General features: G+C 44.4%; 1 protein-coding gene across 4 annotated transcripts in view; it reads left to right on the top strand.

Annotated features, from left to right (window-relative positions):
- LOC125465711 (CTD small phosphatase-like protein 2) overlaps nt 1-17,377 on the top strand; it is a 34,441-nt gene extending 17,064 nt beyond the window's left edge. For 2 of the 4 annotated variants that reach the window (XM_048559456.1, XM_059638507.1), the window contains 5 exons: nt 3,917-3,979; nt 7,710-7,789; nt 8,387-8,513; nt 12,087-12,182; nt 17,072-17,377. In XM_048559456.1, coding sequence (XP_048415413.1) covers nt 3,917-3,979; nt 7,710-7,789; nt 8,387-8,513; nt 12,087-12,182; nt 17,072-17,122 — 417 coding nt within the window. In that variant the 3' untranslated portion in view covers nt 17,123-17,377. Of the gene's footprint in view, nt 1-3,916; nt 3,980-7,709; nt 7,790-8,386; nt 8,514-12,086; nt 12,190-17,071 lie in introns of all 4 variants that reach the window. The other 2 variants (XM_048559457.1, XM_048559458.1) reach the window with 2 other exon arrangements.
- Nucleotides 17,378-19,636: the final 2,259 nt, after the last annotated feature.

Here is a 19,636-nt window from a genome sequence, read left to right as displayed (position 1 = left end):
ACCTCTGCTTAATGTGGAATGTCATCTTGGGGCCTGGGATAGGGGTGAGGGGGGAGGTGTGGGGGCAAGTGTAGCATTTCCTGCGGTTGCAGGGGAAGGTGCCGGGTGTGGTGGGGTTGGAGGGCAGTGTGGAGTGAACAAGGGAGTCACGGAGAGAGTGGTCTCTCCGGAAAGCAGACAGGGGTGGGGATGGAAAAATGTCTTGGGTGGTGGGGTCGGATTGTAAATGGCGGAAGTGCCGGAGGATGATGCGTTGTATCCGGAGGTTGGTGGGGTGGTGTGTGAGAACGAGGGGGATCCTCTTTGGGCGGTTGTGGCTGGGGCGAAGTGAGGGACGTGTTGCGGGAAATACGGGAGACGCGTTCAAGGGCGTTCTCGATCACTGTAGGGGGAAAGTTGCGGTCCTTTTAGAACTTGGGCATCTGGGATGCGCTACCTAGAATACTTCTCCTCCCACCCACCCTCCTGCAAAAATTCCATCCCGTATTCCCAATTCCTCCGCCTCCGCCGCATCTGCTCCCACGACAAGACATTCCACTCCCGCACATCCCAGATGTCCAAGTTCTTCAAGGACCGCAACTTTCCCCCCACAGTGATCGAGAACGCCCTCGACCGCGTCTCCCGCATTTCCCGCAACACGTCCCTCACACCCCGCCCCAGCCACAACCGCCCAAAGAGGATCCCTCTCGTTCTCACGCACCACCCCACCAACCTCCGGATACAACGCATCATCCTCCGACACTTCCGCCATCTACAATCCGACCCCACCACCCAAGACATTTTTCCATCCCCGCCCCTGTCTGCTTTCCGGAGAGACCACTCTCTCCGTGACTCCCTTGTTCGCTCCACACTGCCCTCCAACCCCACCACACCCGGCACCTTCCCCTGCAACCGCAGGAAATGCCACACTTGCCCCCACACCTCCCCCCTTACCCCTATCCCAGGCCCCAAGATGACATTCCACATTAAGCAGAGGTTCACCTGCACATCTGCCAATGTGGTATACTGCATCCACTGTACCCGGTGTGGCTTCCTCTACATTGGGGAAACCAAGCGGAGGCTTGGAGACCGCTTTGCAGAACACCTCCGCTCAGTTCGCAACAAACTACTGCACCTCCCAGTCCCTAACCATTTCCACTCCCCCTCCCATTCTTTAGATGACATGTCCATCATGGGCCACCTGCAGTGCCACAATGATGCCACCCGAAGGTTGCAGGAACAGCAACTCATATTCCGCCTGGGAACCCTGCACCCCAATGGTATCAATGTGGACTTCACCACCAGTTTCAAAATCTCCCCTTCCCCAACTGCATCCCTAAACCAGCCCAGTTCGTCCCCTCCCCCCACTGCACCACACAACCAGCCCAGCTCTTCCCCCCCCACCCACAGCATCCCAAAACAAGTCCAACCTGTCTCCGCCTCCCTAACCGGTTCTTCCTCTCACCCATCCCTTCCTCCCACCCCAAGCCGCACCCCCAGCTACCTACTAACCTCATCCCACCTCCTTGACCTGTCCGTCTTCCCTGGACTGACCTATCCCCTCCCTACCTCCCCACCTATACTCTCCTCTCCACCTATCTTCTTTTCTCCCCATCTTTGGTCCGCCTCCCCCTCTCTCCCTATTTATTCCAGAACCCTCTCCCCATCCCCCTCTCTGATGAAGGGTCTAGGCCCGAAACGTCAGCTTTTGTGCTCCTGAAATGCTGCTTGGCCTGCTGTGTTCATCCAGCCTCACATTTTGTTGCATTGATATTGGAGTTGGGTTGTCATGTTGCGGCTGTACAGGACTTTGGTTAAGTCACTTTTGGAATATAGCATTGAATTCTTCTCTCTCTGCTACAGGGATGATGTTGTTAAACTTAAAGCTTCAGCAAATATTTACCAGGATGTTGCCACGTTTGGAGGGTTTAAGCTGTAGAGAGAAGCTGAATAGGCTGGGGCTATTTTTCCCTCGAGCATCCAAGATTGACAGGGTATCACGTAGAAGTTTATAAAATCATGAGGGGCACGGATAGTTTAAGCAAACTAAGTCTTTATCCCCAGGGTAGGGGTGTCCGAAATGAGAGGGCATAGGGTTAAGATGAGAAGGGAAAGATTTAAAAGGGACCTGAGGGGCAACTTACGTGTGTGTGTGTGTGTGTGGAATGAGCTGCCAGATGAAGTGGTGGTGGCTGGGAATTAGGGATGGGCAATAAAAGCTGCCTAGCTAGTGACACTCTCATCCCATGAATGAATAATTGGGGGAGGGGGAAAAGTTAGACCGAAAGGTCTGTTTCTGTATTGTACAGTTCTGTGACTCGAAGACCCTGGAACTCCTGAAGGTGGCTCACTGCCACCTTGTGTGAAGTTTGGGGAGTAAATTCTAGCCCACAAGTGATGAATGACTCTATTTAAAATCAGAGTTAATATTTCAGGTGGAAGCTGAGGATTCTTCATCAGAGCTACAAGAACATAGCAAGCTTTTGAGCAAGTGGAAGTGGGGAAGGAGGAAGAAAAGTCTGGGATAGCGCCAAGAACAGGAGAGATTCACAAAAGGTTTTGTAATTGTCTCTGTTTCTTTATCTGTTATCAATGTGTGAATGACCAGGGGAGCAGAGTAGAAAGTGAACAAATACAGAAAGAAAATAAGTATGGTACCAGTCCTGATAGTTCCCTTTTGTGGCTCAGTGTCATAGTCTGTAAAATATCTTGGAATGTCTCAGTATGATAAGGTGCTACATTAATGCAAGTGTTAATTGCTGTTTGTTCAGAAACATATCAGTAGAATCATGGACTTCCTACAGTGTGGAAACAGGTCATTTGGTCCAACAGGTCTGCACTGACTCCCTGAAGAGCATCTAACCCAGACCCATACCCTTACGCCTACCCCTACCCTATCCCTGTAAACCTGCATTTCCCATGCTTAATGCATCTAACCTACAAAGCCCTAAATGCTATGGGCAATTTAGCACAGCCAATCCATCTTACCTGCGCATCTTTGGACTGTAGTGGGGGGGAAAACCGGAGCCCCTGGAGGAAACATGCATAGGCACAGGGAGGGAGTTTGCCCAGTTGCCTGAGGCTGGAATTGGACCCAGATCCCTGGCGCAGTGATCTGCCTACGTACTTGCCAAAGGGCACCCCAAAGAGAAGAGCAAATGGCTGCAAGAGTGGTGGAGGTTGAGTCTCTGACCTCAATGTTCCTGTTCAGGATGCCTCATTCCCAGCTCAGATGAAGAATGAGGCAGTTGGCACCAATGATACATGCTGCCAAAACAACACTGCATTCAAAAGTTTCTAATAAGAGTTCATGTTGGACATCAATGGAGTGGGAGTTAATACAGAACAAGCACTTTCTCTTTTGAGGTTGGGGTGGGGTAGAAAGGTCTCTAGCAGCAAGAATGACGAGAAGTTGGTGCTTGGGGATAGCCTCTTCCAGCAAGTTCCATTCCAAGCCACATCCTGACTTGAAACCATAGTGCTGTTCCTTTTACAGTCGCTGTGTCAAAAGCGCAGATATCCCTCCCTAACAGATTGAGGTGTTTCTACACTCTCTAGGGACTGCAGAAAACTAAGAAGCTACTGTCATAGTCGCACAGCTTGGAAACAGACCCTTTGGTCCAACTTGTCCGTGCCACTTAGACATCCCAACCTGACCTAGTCATATTTGCCAGTATTTGGCACGTATCCCTCTAAACACTTCCTATTCAAGTATCCATCCAGATGATTTTTAAATGTCACTTCTCCACCATCATCTCCAGGGCAGTTAGGGATGGGCAATGAATGTTGGCCCATCAACAGTGGTGCCCACTGCCTGATACTACTTTTCTTTAAAAGAAACCCTCGCAGATGATGGTGGGAAATGTGAGAGAAGAATAGAGGAAACCCAGGATAAAAGTTTGAAGTGCTTTTAAAGAGTTCCTCCTCTGTCTTCCAGGTCTATGTGAAGTTGAGGCCCTACTGCAGGGAGTTCCTTGAAAATCTGAGCCAGCTCTATGAGGTAAACTCATTAACCAGAACAGTGTGTTCTTCCTGTAATCCCAGTGATATAATGATTGAGACCAAGTTCCACTTGATTATTGAATTGCATGGGGATTCGTGTTGGTAACTTGCATTTCTGTTGTGATAGAATTTTACTCTACGCTGGACAACTCCGACTGTATGAATCTAACAGAGAAAATTGCTGCTGGGCCTTTGAAAGAACTCAGCAGGCCCACATTTTATTATCTTGGAATTCTCCAGCATCTGCAGTTCCCATTATCTTTGAAAGAACTCGTCAGTTTGTCTGAATTTCCTGCTCTTCCCCTATATTTTCCTGCAACTGTGTTCTCCTTTTTATTTCAATTGGGTGACATCCTAGTCTAATAAAGTGAGCTTGCATTAATATAATGTTACTGTCCCAGTTCAAGTTCCACAGCCAAATCCAAGAGCCAATTGAAACACACAAGATTCTTAAGGGACTTGACAGGGGAGATACAAAAAAAGTCATTCTTTTCCGAGGAGAGTCTAGGATCGGGTTTGGGGTGGCAGTCACACTTTTTTTAAGACAGGATGAGGATGAATTTCTTCTCTCCATGTATAGTGATTCTGTAGAATTCTTCACCACCATGAACTGTTGAAGCTGGATTGTTAAGTATATTCAAGACTGAAATAAGACAGGTTTCTAATCGGCAAGAAAATCAACGATAATAGGAAAATGGAGTTGAGGATTATCAGATTGGTCATGATCTAATTGAATATCAGGGCAGACTCAATGGGCTGAAAAGCTTACTTCTGCTCACATGCCTTATGCTCTTGTGTGTACCGTTCCCATGTTATTCAGTGAACTGATTAGTTCAAATCTCACCTGCTCTCGGTGTGTGTCATAACAGGTCTGAGACGACTTTTTTTTGTATCCTGAAGAGAAATTTCATGGACAGCTGGTTACTTATCTCCTTTTTCCCTTAAGCAGTTAGTTACCAAATGTGATCCAGTTGGCATAGTGGCCTCCTGGGTTTTATCTGAAGAAAAACATGCAGTTTTACATCACTGTCAGAGATTTACAACCCCAAGAAGTACTACTGGAGTGCTGTTGGTGTTGCAACTGAGCCAGTAGCTTGTGTACAGTAATCTCCCACACATAGCAATGCAATATTATAGAAAGGAGGATGAGAAGAGTTGTATTTCATATGATGGTCCTGTTGTCACACACACTTTCCCCAAAAAGAGGTGTAAAGCTTACTACCCAGTCAACCACAACCGAGCCCAAAATGCAGGCTGATCCCATGTTACAGTAACAGCTGGAAGCTGCTAAGCATAGAAACATGACCTGGAGGGAGTGATCTGCTGGACTGTACCTCACAGTACTTGAAGTACTGTGACTGTCTACACCCCAGCAGCTGTGTAACCTGTTTTGAGCAACAAAATAGTGCCCATTTTGTTCTACGTTTATTGATCTGATTTCAGAATTGGGTCGGATTTTAGTCAAGCTTTCTAGTATGTGAACACAGTGTCTAAATTGGCAGGGATATTGGGATGAAAATGAGAGAAGAGAGAGTGTGTAAATTAAGCGATCTTGTGTGCGGGGGTGGGGGGGGGGGGGGCGCGGTTTGGGAGGTGGTAGGGAGCAGAAATGATAGAATTAATTGGAGCCGTGAAGAAGTTCGCAATTTGATTTGAACCTATTATCTTTCTCACCACCACCTATAAACCAAAATCCATTTTAAGCCCACCGACTCCCACAGCTACCTAGAATACACCACCTCTTGCCCACCTTCCTGCAAAAATACCATCCCCTATTCCCAATTCCTTCGTCTCTGCCGCATCTGCTCCCAGGATGAGGCATTCCACTCCCCAACATCTCAGATGTCCTCGTTTTTCAAGGACCGCAACATTCAAACCCACCCCCGCAGTGGTCGAGAACTCCCTTGACCGTGTTGCCTGCATTTCCCGCAACTCCTCCCTCACATCCTGTCCGTGCAATAATAACCAAAAGAGAATCCCCCCTCGTCCTCACATACCACCCCACCAACCTCCGGATCCAACGCCTCAACCTCCGACACTTCTGCCATCTACAATCCGACCCCACCACCAAAGACATTTTTCCCTCCCCACCCTTGACTGCTTTCTGGAGGGACCACTCTCTCCATGACTCCCCTGTCTGCTCCACACTCCCCTCCAGCCCCACCACACCTGGCACTTTCCCCACAACAACAGGAACTGTTATACCTGCCCCCACACCACCTCCCTCACCCCCATGCCAGGCCCCAGGAAGACTTTCCACATCAAGCAGAGGTTCACCTGCACATCTGCCAATGTGGTATACTGCATCCACTGTACCCGTTGTGACCCCCTCTACGTCGGGGGAACTAAGTGGAGACTTGGGGACCGCTTTGCAGAACACCTACGCTCAGTTCGCACTAAACAACTGCATCTCCCAGTCATGAACCATTTCAACGCCCCCTCCCATTCCTCATACAACATGTCTTTCTGGGCCTCCTGCAGTGCCACAACAATGCCATCGAAGGTTGCAGGAACAGCAACTCATATTTCGCTTGGGAACCCTGCAGCCCAATGGTATCAATGTGGATTTCACAAGCTTCAAAATCTCCCCTGACCCCACCGCATCCCAAAACCAGCCCAGCTCGTCCCCGCCTCCCTAACCTGTTCTTCCTCTCACCTATCCCCTCCTCCCACCTCAAGCTGCACCCCCATCTGCTACCTACTACCCTCATCCCGCTCCCTTGACCTGTCCGTTGTCCCCAGACTGACCTATCCCCTCCCTACCTCCCCACCTACGCTCACCTTTTACTGGCTCCATCCCCACTCCTTTAACTTGTCTGTCTCTTCTCTATCCATCTTCAATCCACCTCTTCCCTCCTCCTCTTCTCCTCCCCCCCCCCCCCCACTCTCCCTATTTATTCAGAACCCTCTTCCTCTCCCCCATTTCTGATGAAGGGTCTCGGTCCCAAATGCCAGCTTTCCTGCTTCTCTGCTGCTTGGCCTGCTGTGTTCATCCAGCTCTACACCTTGCTATCTCGGATCCTCCAGCATCTGCACTTCCTATTATCTCTAGTGCAATCTGTTATCAGGTTCGCCAGTTGATTACCGGTGAAACTGTAGGCGTTAACTGGATACATTTTGGATGTGCGTTTATAGAGGCTGCTCTTCGGTAACCCTACCTACTCAACCAAGAGTGGCATCATCGTTGAGCTCTATTGTGTCAGCACCTGACATTTATGTACTTTCTTGCATTGGATGCCAAGGACGAATCCAAGATCATTCTTTCTATATCTGATAACTGTCGTGCAGACCTGCTAAGATAGGCTTAGCTCGGGGAGGCATAGTTCGCATTGTCCTGCTTTCTTTGGCTCAATACAAACTTGGCATTGAAGGAACCACAAATAAGTCTTTAAGTTAATGGCTGACCGCTCATGATAAATTCCAAATTTTTTTATTTTTGCTCCTCCCCATCTGCTCCATGATGGTGGCCTTCCCTATTTCACTCTGCTTTAATCACTAATTTGCTTTGATTTATTGCAGTCACATGTACCTAAGTACAGTGAAGAGTTTTTTGTTTTGCGAGCAGTACAGGCAGATTATAGCAAACAAGGGTACAGATTATTGGTTGCTTCGACTGAGTGAGGTATACAAAGTTACAACTACGCAGAAGATCAAAGTAACTTTGGCAGAACCTTAAACAAGTGAGTAGGCTGCTTCTAAATCTAATCCAACACTTATTCTTGTATTAGATCATTCTCTTCACGACTGCTACAAAGGATTATGTTGACAAACTGCTTGATATATTGGACCCACACAGACGGCTGATCAGGCAAGTAATTCATGTTTGTGCAGCAAGTTTTAACAAACACTCCTGAGTTGAATCTTGCTGTTGTAGCACAGTCCTATTGGAGACAGGTGATGTATCTTTTGAATGGGCTATTGAAATAACAAACATCTTAATCTCAAACATTCATTCCCTCCACCCTGAGAAACAGCAGCAGTGTGTACCACCTACTGCAACAACTTGTCAGCCTCCTTTCACAGCACCTTCCATAACTTGACTTTTTGTCACAGTGCATACAGGGCCACACTATCACTTGTACATTCCCCTCCAAGCTACACACCATCCTGACTTTTAAATATATTGCTGTTCCTTCACTCACTGAGTTAAAATCCTGGAATACAGTGCAGCCTGAATCATTATCATCAAGGCAATTAGGGACAAAAAAAACCTGGCCTTGCTGATGCTTAATAACCAAGAATGAATAAAAATAACCTTACAAAAGCAGCCACTTACTGGTCTTAGTGTTCCATAACATTGGATTCAAGAGCTCAATGAGTTAGTTTAAAATAATTGGCACACCTGGTCCATTTTAAATGGAGTCTATACAATGTTCCTTGTCAACAAAACTAAAATTTATTGCAGGCATCGACTGTATCGGAAACATTGCGTCTGTGTGCAAGGGAACTACATCAGGGAACTAAACACCCTCGGCAGGGATCTGACAAAGATGGTTTTTGTAGACACTTCGGCAGAGACTTTCTCCTGTCAGGTAAATGAAGATATATTGCTGTGTTCCGTGAAAGTTCATTTTTCCCTGATTCCTGTTTTGAACTGCTAATTGTTCTGTTGGCAAGTATAATGTTGTTGAGGTACATAAGGTATATCCTCTTTCATCACTATTCAGCCATATCTGGCATCGCAGTTGAACCCTCCGCACATTTGTCAACTCGCACATCATCTCTTTCCTTGAATGAGGTCAGTGTCAATCACCTGAGCTCAGAAAAAGGTTGTTTTGACCCTTCATATCTGCACCAACAAAGAAACAACTGCTTAACAGTTTTTAAAGCACTTGGCCCATAGCCTTGTATAGCTTGACATTGCAAATGCACACATACATACTGAAATATTATGAGAGTTTCTGTATCTCCCACTCTAGAAGGCTGAGTTCCAGATTCCCCCCACCTTCTGGGTGAAAATGTTTATCCTCACTTTTCTCTTCTCTTCTAAATCTTCTGTCCATTTGCTGAAATCTTAAACCCTAACCCATTGATCCTTTCAACAAAGGGAAACGTTTCTTCCTGTCTAAGATAACAAAGTGTGGAGCTGGATGAACACAGCAGGCCAAGCAGCGTCTCAGGAGCACAAAAGCTGACGTTTCGGGCTTAGACCCTTCATCAGAAAAGGGTCTAAGCCCAAAACGTCAGCTTTTGTGCTCCTGAGATGCTGCTTGGCCTGCTGTGTTCATCCAGCCCCACATTTTGTTATCTCTGTTCTCCAGCATCTGCAGCTCCCATTCTCTCTTTCTTCCAGTCTACCTTATTTATGCCCTCCAATCTTGTACATCTCAATCATGAGCTCTCTGAATTTCCTCTACTCTAAGGAAAGCAACCCTAATCTATCAAATCTCCCTCCATACCTGAACCTCTCCAGACTAGGAGACAACCAGTGTCCTGTGTTTTTCTATCTTTCCTGGAATCTTTTCAAAATGGACTCATTTATAAATACCAGCTCGCACCCTCTGATCCATTTCCCACTTACCATTCGGAATTATGGTTCTGGGTCAACTTTGAGTATCTTCTCTCCAGGCTGGGATATTTTGCTTTTCCAAGATAGCCAGGGAGTAATAAACATGAGAATTGACCCAAGAAACTGGAACAAACCATTCAGACATCATTTCTGTTCTGCCATTTAACACCATCAGGTTTCTACTCCATTTTCCTGCCCATTCTCGCATCCCTTGAATCCAGAGACCAGAATTGGTCTCTTCCAGCATTAAGTGGCATTGAATCACTGCTCTACAGAAAGAGACCATGTCCCTTGCGTCAGTACTGACGCTTTGAAGAGCAATCATTGAAGAGATTCATCATTTCTGATGAAGGGTCTAGGCCCAAAACATCAGCATTTCTGCTCCTCTGATGCTGCTTGGCCTGCTGTGTTCATCCAGCTCCACACCTTGTTATCTCAGATTCTCCAGCATCTGCAGTTCCTACTATCCTCTCCTATATTCACGCCTAAACCATTGACGCCAATGACAAAAAGCAATGGATCCAGCACCAATACTCATGGTACACTGCTTGTCATTGGCCTCCAGGGTCTAGGCCCGAAACATCAGCTTCTGTGCTGCTGAGATGCTGCTTGGCCTGCTGTGTTCATCCAGCTTCACACTTTGTTATCTTGGATTCTCTAGCATCTGCAGTTCCCATTATCTCTGATCACACTTTGGTAAGATCCTGATGAGTGTTAAGTGGAGTTGCAGCTAGACAGGATAGCGAAGGAGGGGTTTGGTACACTTGCCTTAACTGGGCAGTGCATTGAGTAGAAGAGTTGGGAGGTAATGTTATGGCTGTCAGGACACTGGTCAGGCCACTTTTGGAGTACTGCATGCAGTTCTGGTCTCCCAGCTATAGGAAAGATGTTGTGAAACTTGAAAGGGTTCAGAAAAGATTTACAAGGACATTGCCAGGGTCAGAAGGTTTGAGCTACAAGGAGAGGCTGAATAGGCTGGGGCTACTTTCCTTGGAGCATCAGCGGCTGAGGGGTGACCTTAGAAGCTTATTAAATCAGGAAGGCATGGATATGGTAAATAGTCAAGGTCTTTTCCAAGGGTAGTGGATAAGGATGGGTTAGTATAGGGGGAGGGGCTTTGATTAGTTCACAGGTTGGCACAACATCGAGGGCCGAAGGGCCTGTTCTGCGCTGTGTTGTTCTATGTTCTATGTATGGGTGTCCAAAACTAGATGACATGGTTTTAAGGGGAGAGGGAAAGATTTCAAAGGGACCTAAGGTGCAACTTTTTAGGTAAATGGTGGTGCATGTATGGAATGAGCTGCCAGAAGAAATGATGGAGGCTGGAACAATTACAACATTATAAAGGCATCTGCATGGATATATGAATAGGAACGGTTTAGAGGGATACGGACCAAATTCTGGCAAATGAGACTAAATTAATTTAGGATATCTGTTTGGCATGGATGACTTGGACTGAAGGGTCTGTTTCCATGCTGTACATCTGACTCTAATTCCTTCTCATTCTACATGATTGTCCCACTTACCCCAAGAATACATGCCTGTGATTTGTATTCTCTGACCAATGGAAACGACTTGCTGATCCTGTTCAGAATAATTTGTCTCTGAGATCACCCCTTTATTGTTCTATACTCCAGAGAATTAACCACAATTTTCAATTGTATTCACTGTCCAATGATCGCTGCTTGGAAATGTACACCAAAGGTGTTGAGTGAGTGACTAAAATCAGCTGTGAAGCTCCCATATTCAAAAAGTCTCTTGACTTGCCTCACACTGAAAAGCTACTTGAGTCATTTAGAGAGTAGTGGTTGCTGACGATGTTGACCAGAAGCTTGACAGATAACAAGGATAACATCTCTTCTGTTTTTGTTGCTCTGTTGAAACCAGCCCCTTTCTCACCCGTTTCATATTAATAGTGGCTTAAGGACTAATTCCAAATTAAACAGTCACTTCTAATCAGGAAAGCCCATGATGAATGTATTTGCTGGGTACACGTGTTGCGAGCTGAGTTGGAAGATGTGAAACGAAATTCAAATGGACAGCAATCAGACTGTATTTAACTCATTGAGTCAGTATCAGATTCTTATACTGAGTACTTCAGGATTGTGAAAACAGAAGGCAATTCTATTTCTGAGAGATGAGAGGTTGAGATTGCACAATATGAGCCAAGACTTTGAGGCTTCTGGAAACTTGTGAACTTGCAGGCTTGCATTTGTAGGTTGTTTCCATAAGAAATTGAATTAGATTTGCCCATCATTACATTGCACTGAAAGAGAGCACATGCTCACGTGGAGGAAAGGAACTTTACCTTAATTGAAGTAAATTCAGGATTTTGCTTCCTGTGTCTGCTAAAGAACTGATTTCTATTGACTCTCCCTTGCAATGGTCTGGCTGTGATGTGCAACTGCATGACAATCTTGATCTTTTAACTAATCTCCTCCTTGTCCTTGATGCACGCTACTACAGTAGAATTTAATTTAACAGGAAAATCTGGTTTCAGTTCAGGGCACCAATACTGCTGCTAAATGAGATTCTTTGAGCTTTGTGGTCAATTACTCTGGTGTGCTTTTAGAATCCTCCTACTTTCTCTTCTCAGGTTTCAAATGGAATCCAAATCAAAAGCTGGCTGAAAGATCCAAAAGATCAGGAGCTACGGAAACTCATCCCATTCTTGCAGAAACTAGCAGAACTGGTGCGTGGTGAGCATCTAAGTCCACTCTTCCTTTTATGCCTTCTTGAGCAATCTTGTCTTTGATTCCAACATTAGCCTTCTACTGTAATAGTCCATAATCTAAAATTTTCTCCTTTGCCTTGCTCCATCACTGAATTTCTTCAAAACCCATCTTTTTTCACTGTGATATTGATAATCTATCCTGCTGTGTCCTTGCGGCTTCCATAAGAAATAGCAGTGGGAGCAGGCCATTCGACCTGCCCTGCTATTCAACAAGATCATTGTTGACCTGGGGCAGGCATCAACTCCTTGTGCCTTTTCATTTTATAGCCCTTGACTCCCTAAAATTTCTAAAATCTATCTAGCTCATCCTAAATGCTTTGTGATTTAGCATCTACAACTGAAATAGAGAATTCCAGACTTTCACAAGCCTCTAGTGGAAGAAATTCCTTTGCACCTCTGTCTTAAATGAGTATCCCCTTTAGTCTAGAGCTCTGATCCCTTGTTTAAGGTTCCTCACTCGTGGAAACCTCTTAATATCCACTTTGTCAAGTCCTTTCAGAATCTTTTATGCTTTTAATGAAATTGCCTCTCAGTCTTCTAAATACTAATGAATAAAGGCCTAACCTGTTTAGTTGCTCTTGATGAGTCAATCCCTTTGTCTTAGTAATCAGCCCAGTGAATCTCCCTTGAACTGCCTCAAATGCTGGATATCCTTTATTAAATACAGGGACCAAAACTATTTAAATTCCTTGCAATTTCTCTCTTTCTCCATTATTAATTCCTTAGTTTGATCCTCCCAGGGTCCTAGGCTACTGTTTTAAATGTATATAATTGTAGAGCTTTTGCTTTTTAAAATATTTCTGCAAACTTATTTTCATCAATTTTCTCCTTGTTTATTAGCTTTTTTTTATCATCCCCTGTTAGTTCAAGAAAAAAGGTTCCCAATTCTCTGCCCTACCACTAATTTTCTCATTCGGTATCAAATAATATTGATCACTCTTGCAAAGTTCCTTGAAACACTTGACCACGTTTAAAAGTGCAGTGAAAATGAAAATTATTGTGGATAAGTGAAGACTTAGAAAATTAATTGAGCATCTTAAGGTTTTATTTTCTTTCCTCCCATTTTAAATATCTAATGCCTTTTAAGGAAGGAAATCTGCCATCCTTACCTGTTCTGGCTTATGTGTGAGTTCAGACCCATAACTTAGTCCCCTGAAATGGCCTTACTCAGATCTGCCAATTGATGTAGAAAAACCAAAGCAGACGCACTGCAGCAGTTCAACATTGCAGCTCACCACCATCATCTCTTTGAAGGCATCTAGGGATAGGCAACAAATGTTAGTCTTGCCCAAGAGATCCACGTCCCATGCAAGAAATCTTTTAAAAATCTCCATTTTTATTGTCACATGCAGTTCCCAGTAGAAAGGATGGTCAGGCACCTTGGAATTTCCCAAATTCCCTTAGATGACCACTTAGAGCTACACAGCACAGAAACAGACCCTTTGGTCCAACTCATCCATGCCAACCAGATATCCTAAATAAATCTAGTCTTATTTGCCAGCATTTGACTCCTATCCCTCTTAAACCCGTCCTAAGGATGTATCCATCCAGATGCCTTTTTAAATGTTGTAATCGTATCAATTGCCACCAATTGTGGCAGCTCATTCCATACACACACCACCCTCTGTGAAGAGGTTGTCCCTCAGGTCCCTCTTCTAAATTGTTTTTCCTCCCTCACTTTAAACTTATTCCCTCTAGTTTTGAACACCCCTACACTGGGAAACAGACCTTGGCCGTTCAGATTTATCCAGTCTTCTTCAGTTTGGGCTCCACCAGGGCCACTCAGCTCCTGACATCATTCCAGCCTTGGTTCAAACATGGCCATAAGACCTGAATTCCAGAGGTGAGGTGAGAGTGGCTGCCCTTGGCATCAAGTCTGCATTCGACCAAGTGTGGCATCAAGGAGTCCTAGCATTACTGGAAACAGTATGGGGCAAAATCTCCAGTGTTTGGAGTCATATTTGACCTCCAATAATCCTACATGTCAATCATCTCAGCTCCCGAAGTAGTGTCCTCAGCCTAACCATCTTCAGCTGTTTTGTCAATGACTTTCCCTCCATCGTAAGGTCAGAAGTGGGGATGTTCACTGATGATTATGCAATGTCTAGCACCATTTGTGACTCCTCAGATACTGAAGTAGTTCATGCTCACATGCAACAAGATCTGGACAATATCCAGCTTTGGGCTGACAAGTGGCAAGTGATATTCATGCCATACAAATGCCAGGCTATGACCATCACCAATAAAAGACAATCTAATCACTGACCCTTGACATCCAATGGTGATACCATCACTAAATCCCCCACTATCAACATCCTGGGGGTTATCATTGACCAGAAACACAACTGGACTCGCCACATAAACACTGGCTGCAAGAGCAGGCCAGAAGCTGGGAATCATGCAGTGAGTGACTCCCCACCTGACTCCTCAAAGCTTGTCCATCATCTACAAGGCACGACTCTGGAATGTGTTGGAATCAGGAGTGTCATTTCTGAAGAAGGGTCGAGGCCCGAAACGTCAGCCGCCTTGCTCCTCCGCTGCTGGGCCTGCTGTGTTCATCCAGCTCTACCTTGTGTTGCCTGTGATGGAATACTCCTCACTTGCCTGGATGGGTGCAGCACCAACAACACCCAAGAAGCCTGACACCATCCAGAACAAAGCAGCCCCCTTGATTGGCTCTGCATTTACTCCCTCCACCACCGATGCTCAGTAGCAGCAGTGTGTACCATCCACAAGGTGCGCTGCAGAAATTCACCAAAGACCCTCAGACAGCACCTTCCAAACCCATGACCACTTCCATCTAGAAGGGCAAGGGCAGCAGATACATGGGAACACTACCACTTCCAAGTTCCCCTCCAAGCCACTCACCGTCCTGACTTGGAAATATATCACCATTCCTTTGCTGTTACAAAATCAAAATCCTGGAATTCCCTCCCTTTAGGGCTTTGTGGGTCAACTCATGGCAGGTAAAGAAGGCAGCTCACCACTTCTCAAGGGCAATTGGGATGGGCAAGAAATGCTGGCCACGCACATTCCACAAACAAATAGAAAAAAAGTTAAGTGCGTTAAGTCCCGTCCTAATTTGTCTTTCCAAAATGCAACACCTCACGTTCAATTAAACTCCATTTGCACTCCTCGGCTCATCTGATCAAAGTCCCGTTGCCAGGGCTTGGTTGATGATGTTTTTCTCCCCCTTTGTCCCCACTCACCTATTTTTAATGGACAGCCCTTCCCTCCACGTTTATGTGTAGTTTTGCTTGCTTGTTACAGGTGTAAACTATGGGAGGTGATCGCCTAGTGGTATCCTCGCAGGACTGTTAATCCAGAGGTCCAGATAACATTCTGGGGACATAGGTTCAAATCCTGCCATGGCAGATGGTGGAATTTGAGTTCAATAAAGATCTGTAATTAATCATCTAATGATTCCCATGAATTCATTGTAAGTTTCCAGGGGAAAAACGCATCTTGTTCACTAATGTCATTTAGGGAAAGAAACTGCCGCCCTTATCCAGTCTGGCCTATGTGTGATTCCAGGCCCACGGCAATGTGATTGGCTCATAACTACCCTCTGGGCAATTAGGCTTGGGCAATAAATGCTGCTGAGCCAGTGACCCCCTCGTCCTGTGAATGAATTTTTAAAAAATTTCTTAGTATCGTTGCTCTGAAATTATCATCCCAGAAAGTTGCTGAGGTTGAGTCAAACGAACATACAAATTCCCAAGGATCCAGAGCAAAAGTTTTTGCCCCTTGGCCTGCCACCAACCAATAACTCCGTGACTGATCTGATTACTCCCTATTCTAACCTATCCCAGTGACTTTTACTTTATTCAAGGCAGGGTAGGTATTTTGGTAGACAAAGGAGATTAAGATTATGGGAAGGTGAAGTTGAGAGCATTATTATATTCATGATTGAATTAAATGGTGGATCTAGCTTGAAGAATTAGGCATTTGATGCTGCAACTAACGGGTATTGTCTGTTTCTCATTGGTTTCTAGCAACTAGAATGACATTGGAAGAATCTTGACAATGCATAAACAGTTGTTCAGCTTGGGAGTAGTGAGTTAGCCTTGACTTTGGGAGCTCTGAACAGGTTTCAAGATTGTCAGTGGGTTTTGGGCAAATTTAAAATGGAACCCACTAACCGGTTCATAGCTGTTCCTTGATCCCACGAGGTATAACTAGTTATAGAAGATAGTGTGGGTAGAAAGTGTGAATTGTAGTATTTGTGATGAGCAACAGTTCAGTTCTGCTTTGATGTGTTCACTTCCTGTTGGGTTGTAAGGACTACATGGTGAGGTGAGATTGAAAATAAAAGACCTCTGTTACTCATGGATTCACTGCAGTGGGATCACCTGTCAATCCAATGTTAAAAACTGGTGGTTGAGTGGAGAATGTGGAATTTGGGTCACTGCTAACCATTAAGGATGGATGACAAGTTTTGTCACTGAGAGCTGTGATACTTTTGGAACACCCTAACTCTCAGGATGGTGGGTGCTTATTCAATATTTAAGACTGAGATTGACAGGGCACCAAGCAAAGCAAGAGTAATGGTGATTTAAGCAGGAAAGTGGAGTTGAGGTAGAAGATCTGCTGATGCCTTACAGGATGCCCAAGAACCCTTCAGCTCCTTTTTATATGTGTTCCTGTGCACCTTCCTTCTCCATGCAGCCCCATCATTCTAGGCACCAAAGGCACCACGATGCTGCCTTTTTCAACTGACGAAAATATAAGCTGTTGCCAATAGTTGTGATATATTTGGATATGTCTCTTGGACTTTTGTATATAACCTGAAGATTGTCTGTCTGTCTCAACCAGAACAAAAGACTCCACTTATTTTCTCTTTGTAGGATGATGTACGGCCTGTGATTCAAAGGACCTATCGACGGGACAGGCTGTGATCAGATGCCCAAAGTTGCTCTGAGGAGCCAGGATTGAAGGGGAAGTTTTATTTCTCAATAAACTGCCCCTCTGTCTTCTCCACACCATTCCCTATCACTTTTTGAAATCGAGTGATTTAGTTGTTGTTTAACTGTCCAATGTTACAACTGTACTCCAAACATCTAAACTGCTTAGCTTCATGACTGGAGTTCTGATCATGTCTTTTCCTGTTTTTTATAAAGTTTTTAATCATTTTTTCACAATTTACAAATAAAAGATACCACATTATTGTCCATTGTGATAGTGTTGATGTTTTAATGGATGTATAAATGTCTGCTTTCATATCTTAAAAGTAGGTTATCTTAGGTAAGAATGTTTGAATAATTGAGAACTCTTTCCATTTCACTTAAATTTTAAAAAGTGTAACTAAATCTCCCATTGCTGAGGAGCATTTGTTTTAAGTTCCAATCTCAAGAAGAAACACCCTTTTAAGAGAAATGGCTGTCCATATGCTCCACCTCAGCATGTGGTCAGAAGGTATAAAAGTCTCATAATCTATCTTATCCCAGGAATCACTTGAAGCATGCCATGCTACTATTCAGTTGTCATCTCCTGCTTCTGTATACTAATTAGCTATAATAAATGTCTGGATTCTTCAATATCACAATAGCCATAATCAGTTTCTGTGTTATGAGGGATGACATGAGTATTACTGCATCAGTTAAAATACCCTACTGCAGACAAAATTACATCAATGCCAGGACTGCAAACAGCCACTTCTGTGTCCGAGTTGCAAATTGTTGCAGAGCTCCTGGAATAGATTCCATCTTGTTGTGACAGAATGCATATGGTCAAGTTCTAAAGATTTTATACGTGATGGGTATCTGCTGGGCAAGAATTGGAGAACTGAGATGCTATAGATGTGATTGGTGTCTCAATGAGCCAATGGCTGAGTAGATTGAAGGACTTAGATAACAAGGTGTAGACCTGGATGAGCACACAGGCCAAGCAGCATTAGAGGAGCAGAGAAGCTGATGTTTCGGGCCTCATAACATCCTACCATTTCCTTCCACACCAAATGTGCAATTTTGCTGGGGCTTTTTGTTTTTTAAATAAAAAATGTCTGTCAAAACTTTTCTTCTTTACCTCAGTAAGACAGTTCAAAAAGATACAAATTCATGGTAGAAAACTAATGTTTATACTCATTTAGAGAAATGTGATGATTGGCTAGCAAGTGGACTGAATGCTTGGTAGAAGTGTTGCCATTAAAGAATATCTAACTAATGAAGTGGGACTCCTTTTTAGTTCCAAGGAAGAGTCATACTAGATTTGAAATATGCTTTCTCTCTCCCACCCACCCTCCCCACAATTGCTGCCGGATCTTCTGCATTTCTCCCAGCATTGTCTGTCTGTGTTTGCTGCTTTGACGTTTTCTTCCTCATTCACCCGAGATGCTAGTGTTAGTCCAAATGCCTGTTTTGTGCAGTGTCCACTCCTCTGAAATAGAGAAGCCTTATATCAACATCTAACCTAACATATTTCCCTTACCAAGATAACAAAGTGTGGGGCTGGATGAACACAGCAGGCCAAGCAGCATCTCAGGAGCACAAAAGCTGACATTTTGGGCCTAGGCCCGTTTCTAACCCCATGCTTGGATGCTCCAGCATCTGCAGTTCCCGTTATCTCTGATCACAATATACCCCTTAGCCTCAAATTGCAGGCTGCTTCCTTATGTGCCCTTCATTATGTTAAAACCCATTTTTTTGAAAGTCAATCTTTGGTCTACACGGTCATCTTAATATAAAACACGGACTTCTCATCTTTAAAATCTCATTGGCTAATTTAAAAGCATTGAACTTTAGCGTTAAAAGAAAAACAATTAAAAATGAGCTGGGAAATTTTAAAATGACAACGTATGTCACCTGACCTGAAAGTTGCCAAACTCTCTGGACCATAAAAGAAACGGGAGGCTGGATTGACAACAATGCCCAGAAAGACCTCCTCATTATTATTAAACATCAGGAATGTTTGGCTCACAGTGAGACCATCTAGTGTCTCTGAAGTTGAGATTACTTGACTGCTTTTCTGGCACAAAGGTTTAAATTTGAAACTTATTGTGCAAAGAGGACAATTTAACCCCCCACCTACATCAAATGAGAACAGGGGAAACTTGGCAATGGACTATCAAAACACTATAAAAATAGCTTGTGATTTTTGTAGGCTAACAGCCAGTCTTCCCACCTCCTAAACTTCGTGTGAGAAACCATGATCTATCATGTGTATATCTTTGTTTTTAAAAAAGATATCCTGAAATATGGGAATAACATCCAAGGACTTGCATAGCATTGGGAATTAGAACTTTGTCTCATTTTCGAAGTTATGCCCAGGTCTGCAAAAAGTGGTCAGTTCCATGGAGAAAACCATTGCCTTTAAAATGTGGAAATCTGCCATACAACTGCCTCTTGACAGTACCATCAATTCAACATCAAAGAACTTTAAATACTTTATTTCAGTTCCACTTCACCTGTACATCA

This window comes from Stegostoma tigrinum, chromosome 30, assembly GCF_030684315.1.
Source record: "Stegostoma tigrinum isolate sSteTig4 chromosome 30, sSteTig4.hap1, whole genome shotgun sequence".
Lineage (NCBI taxonomy): Eukaryota > Metazoa > Chordata > Chondrichthyes > Orectolobiformes > Stegostomatidae > Stegostoma > Stegostoma tigrinum.
This window is presented reverse-complemented; position numbering and strand designations above follow the sequence as displayed.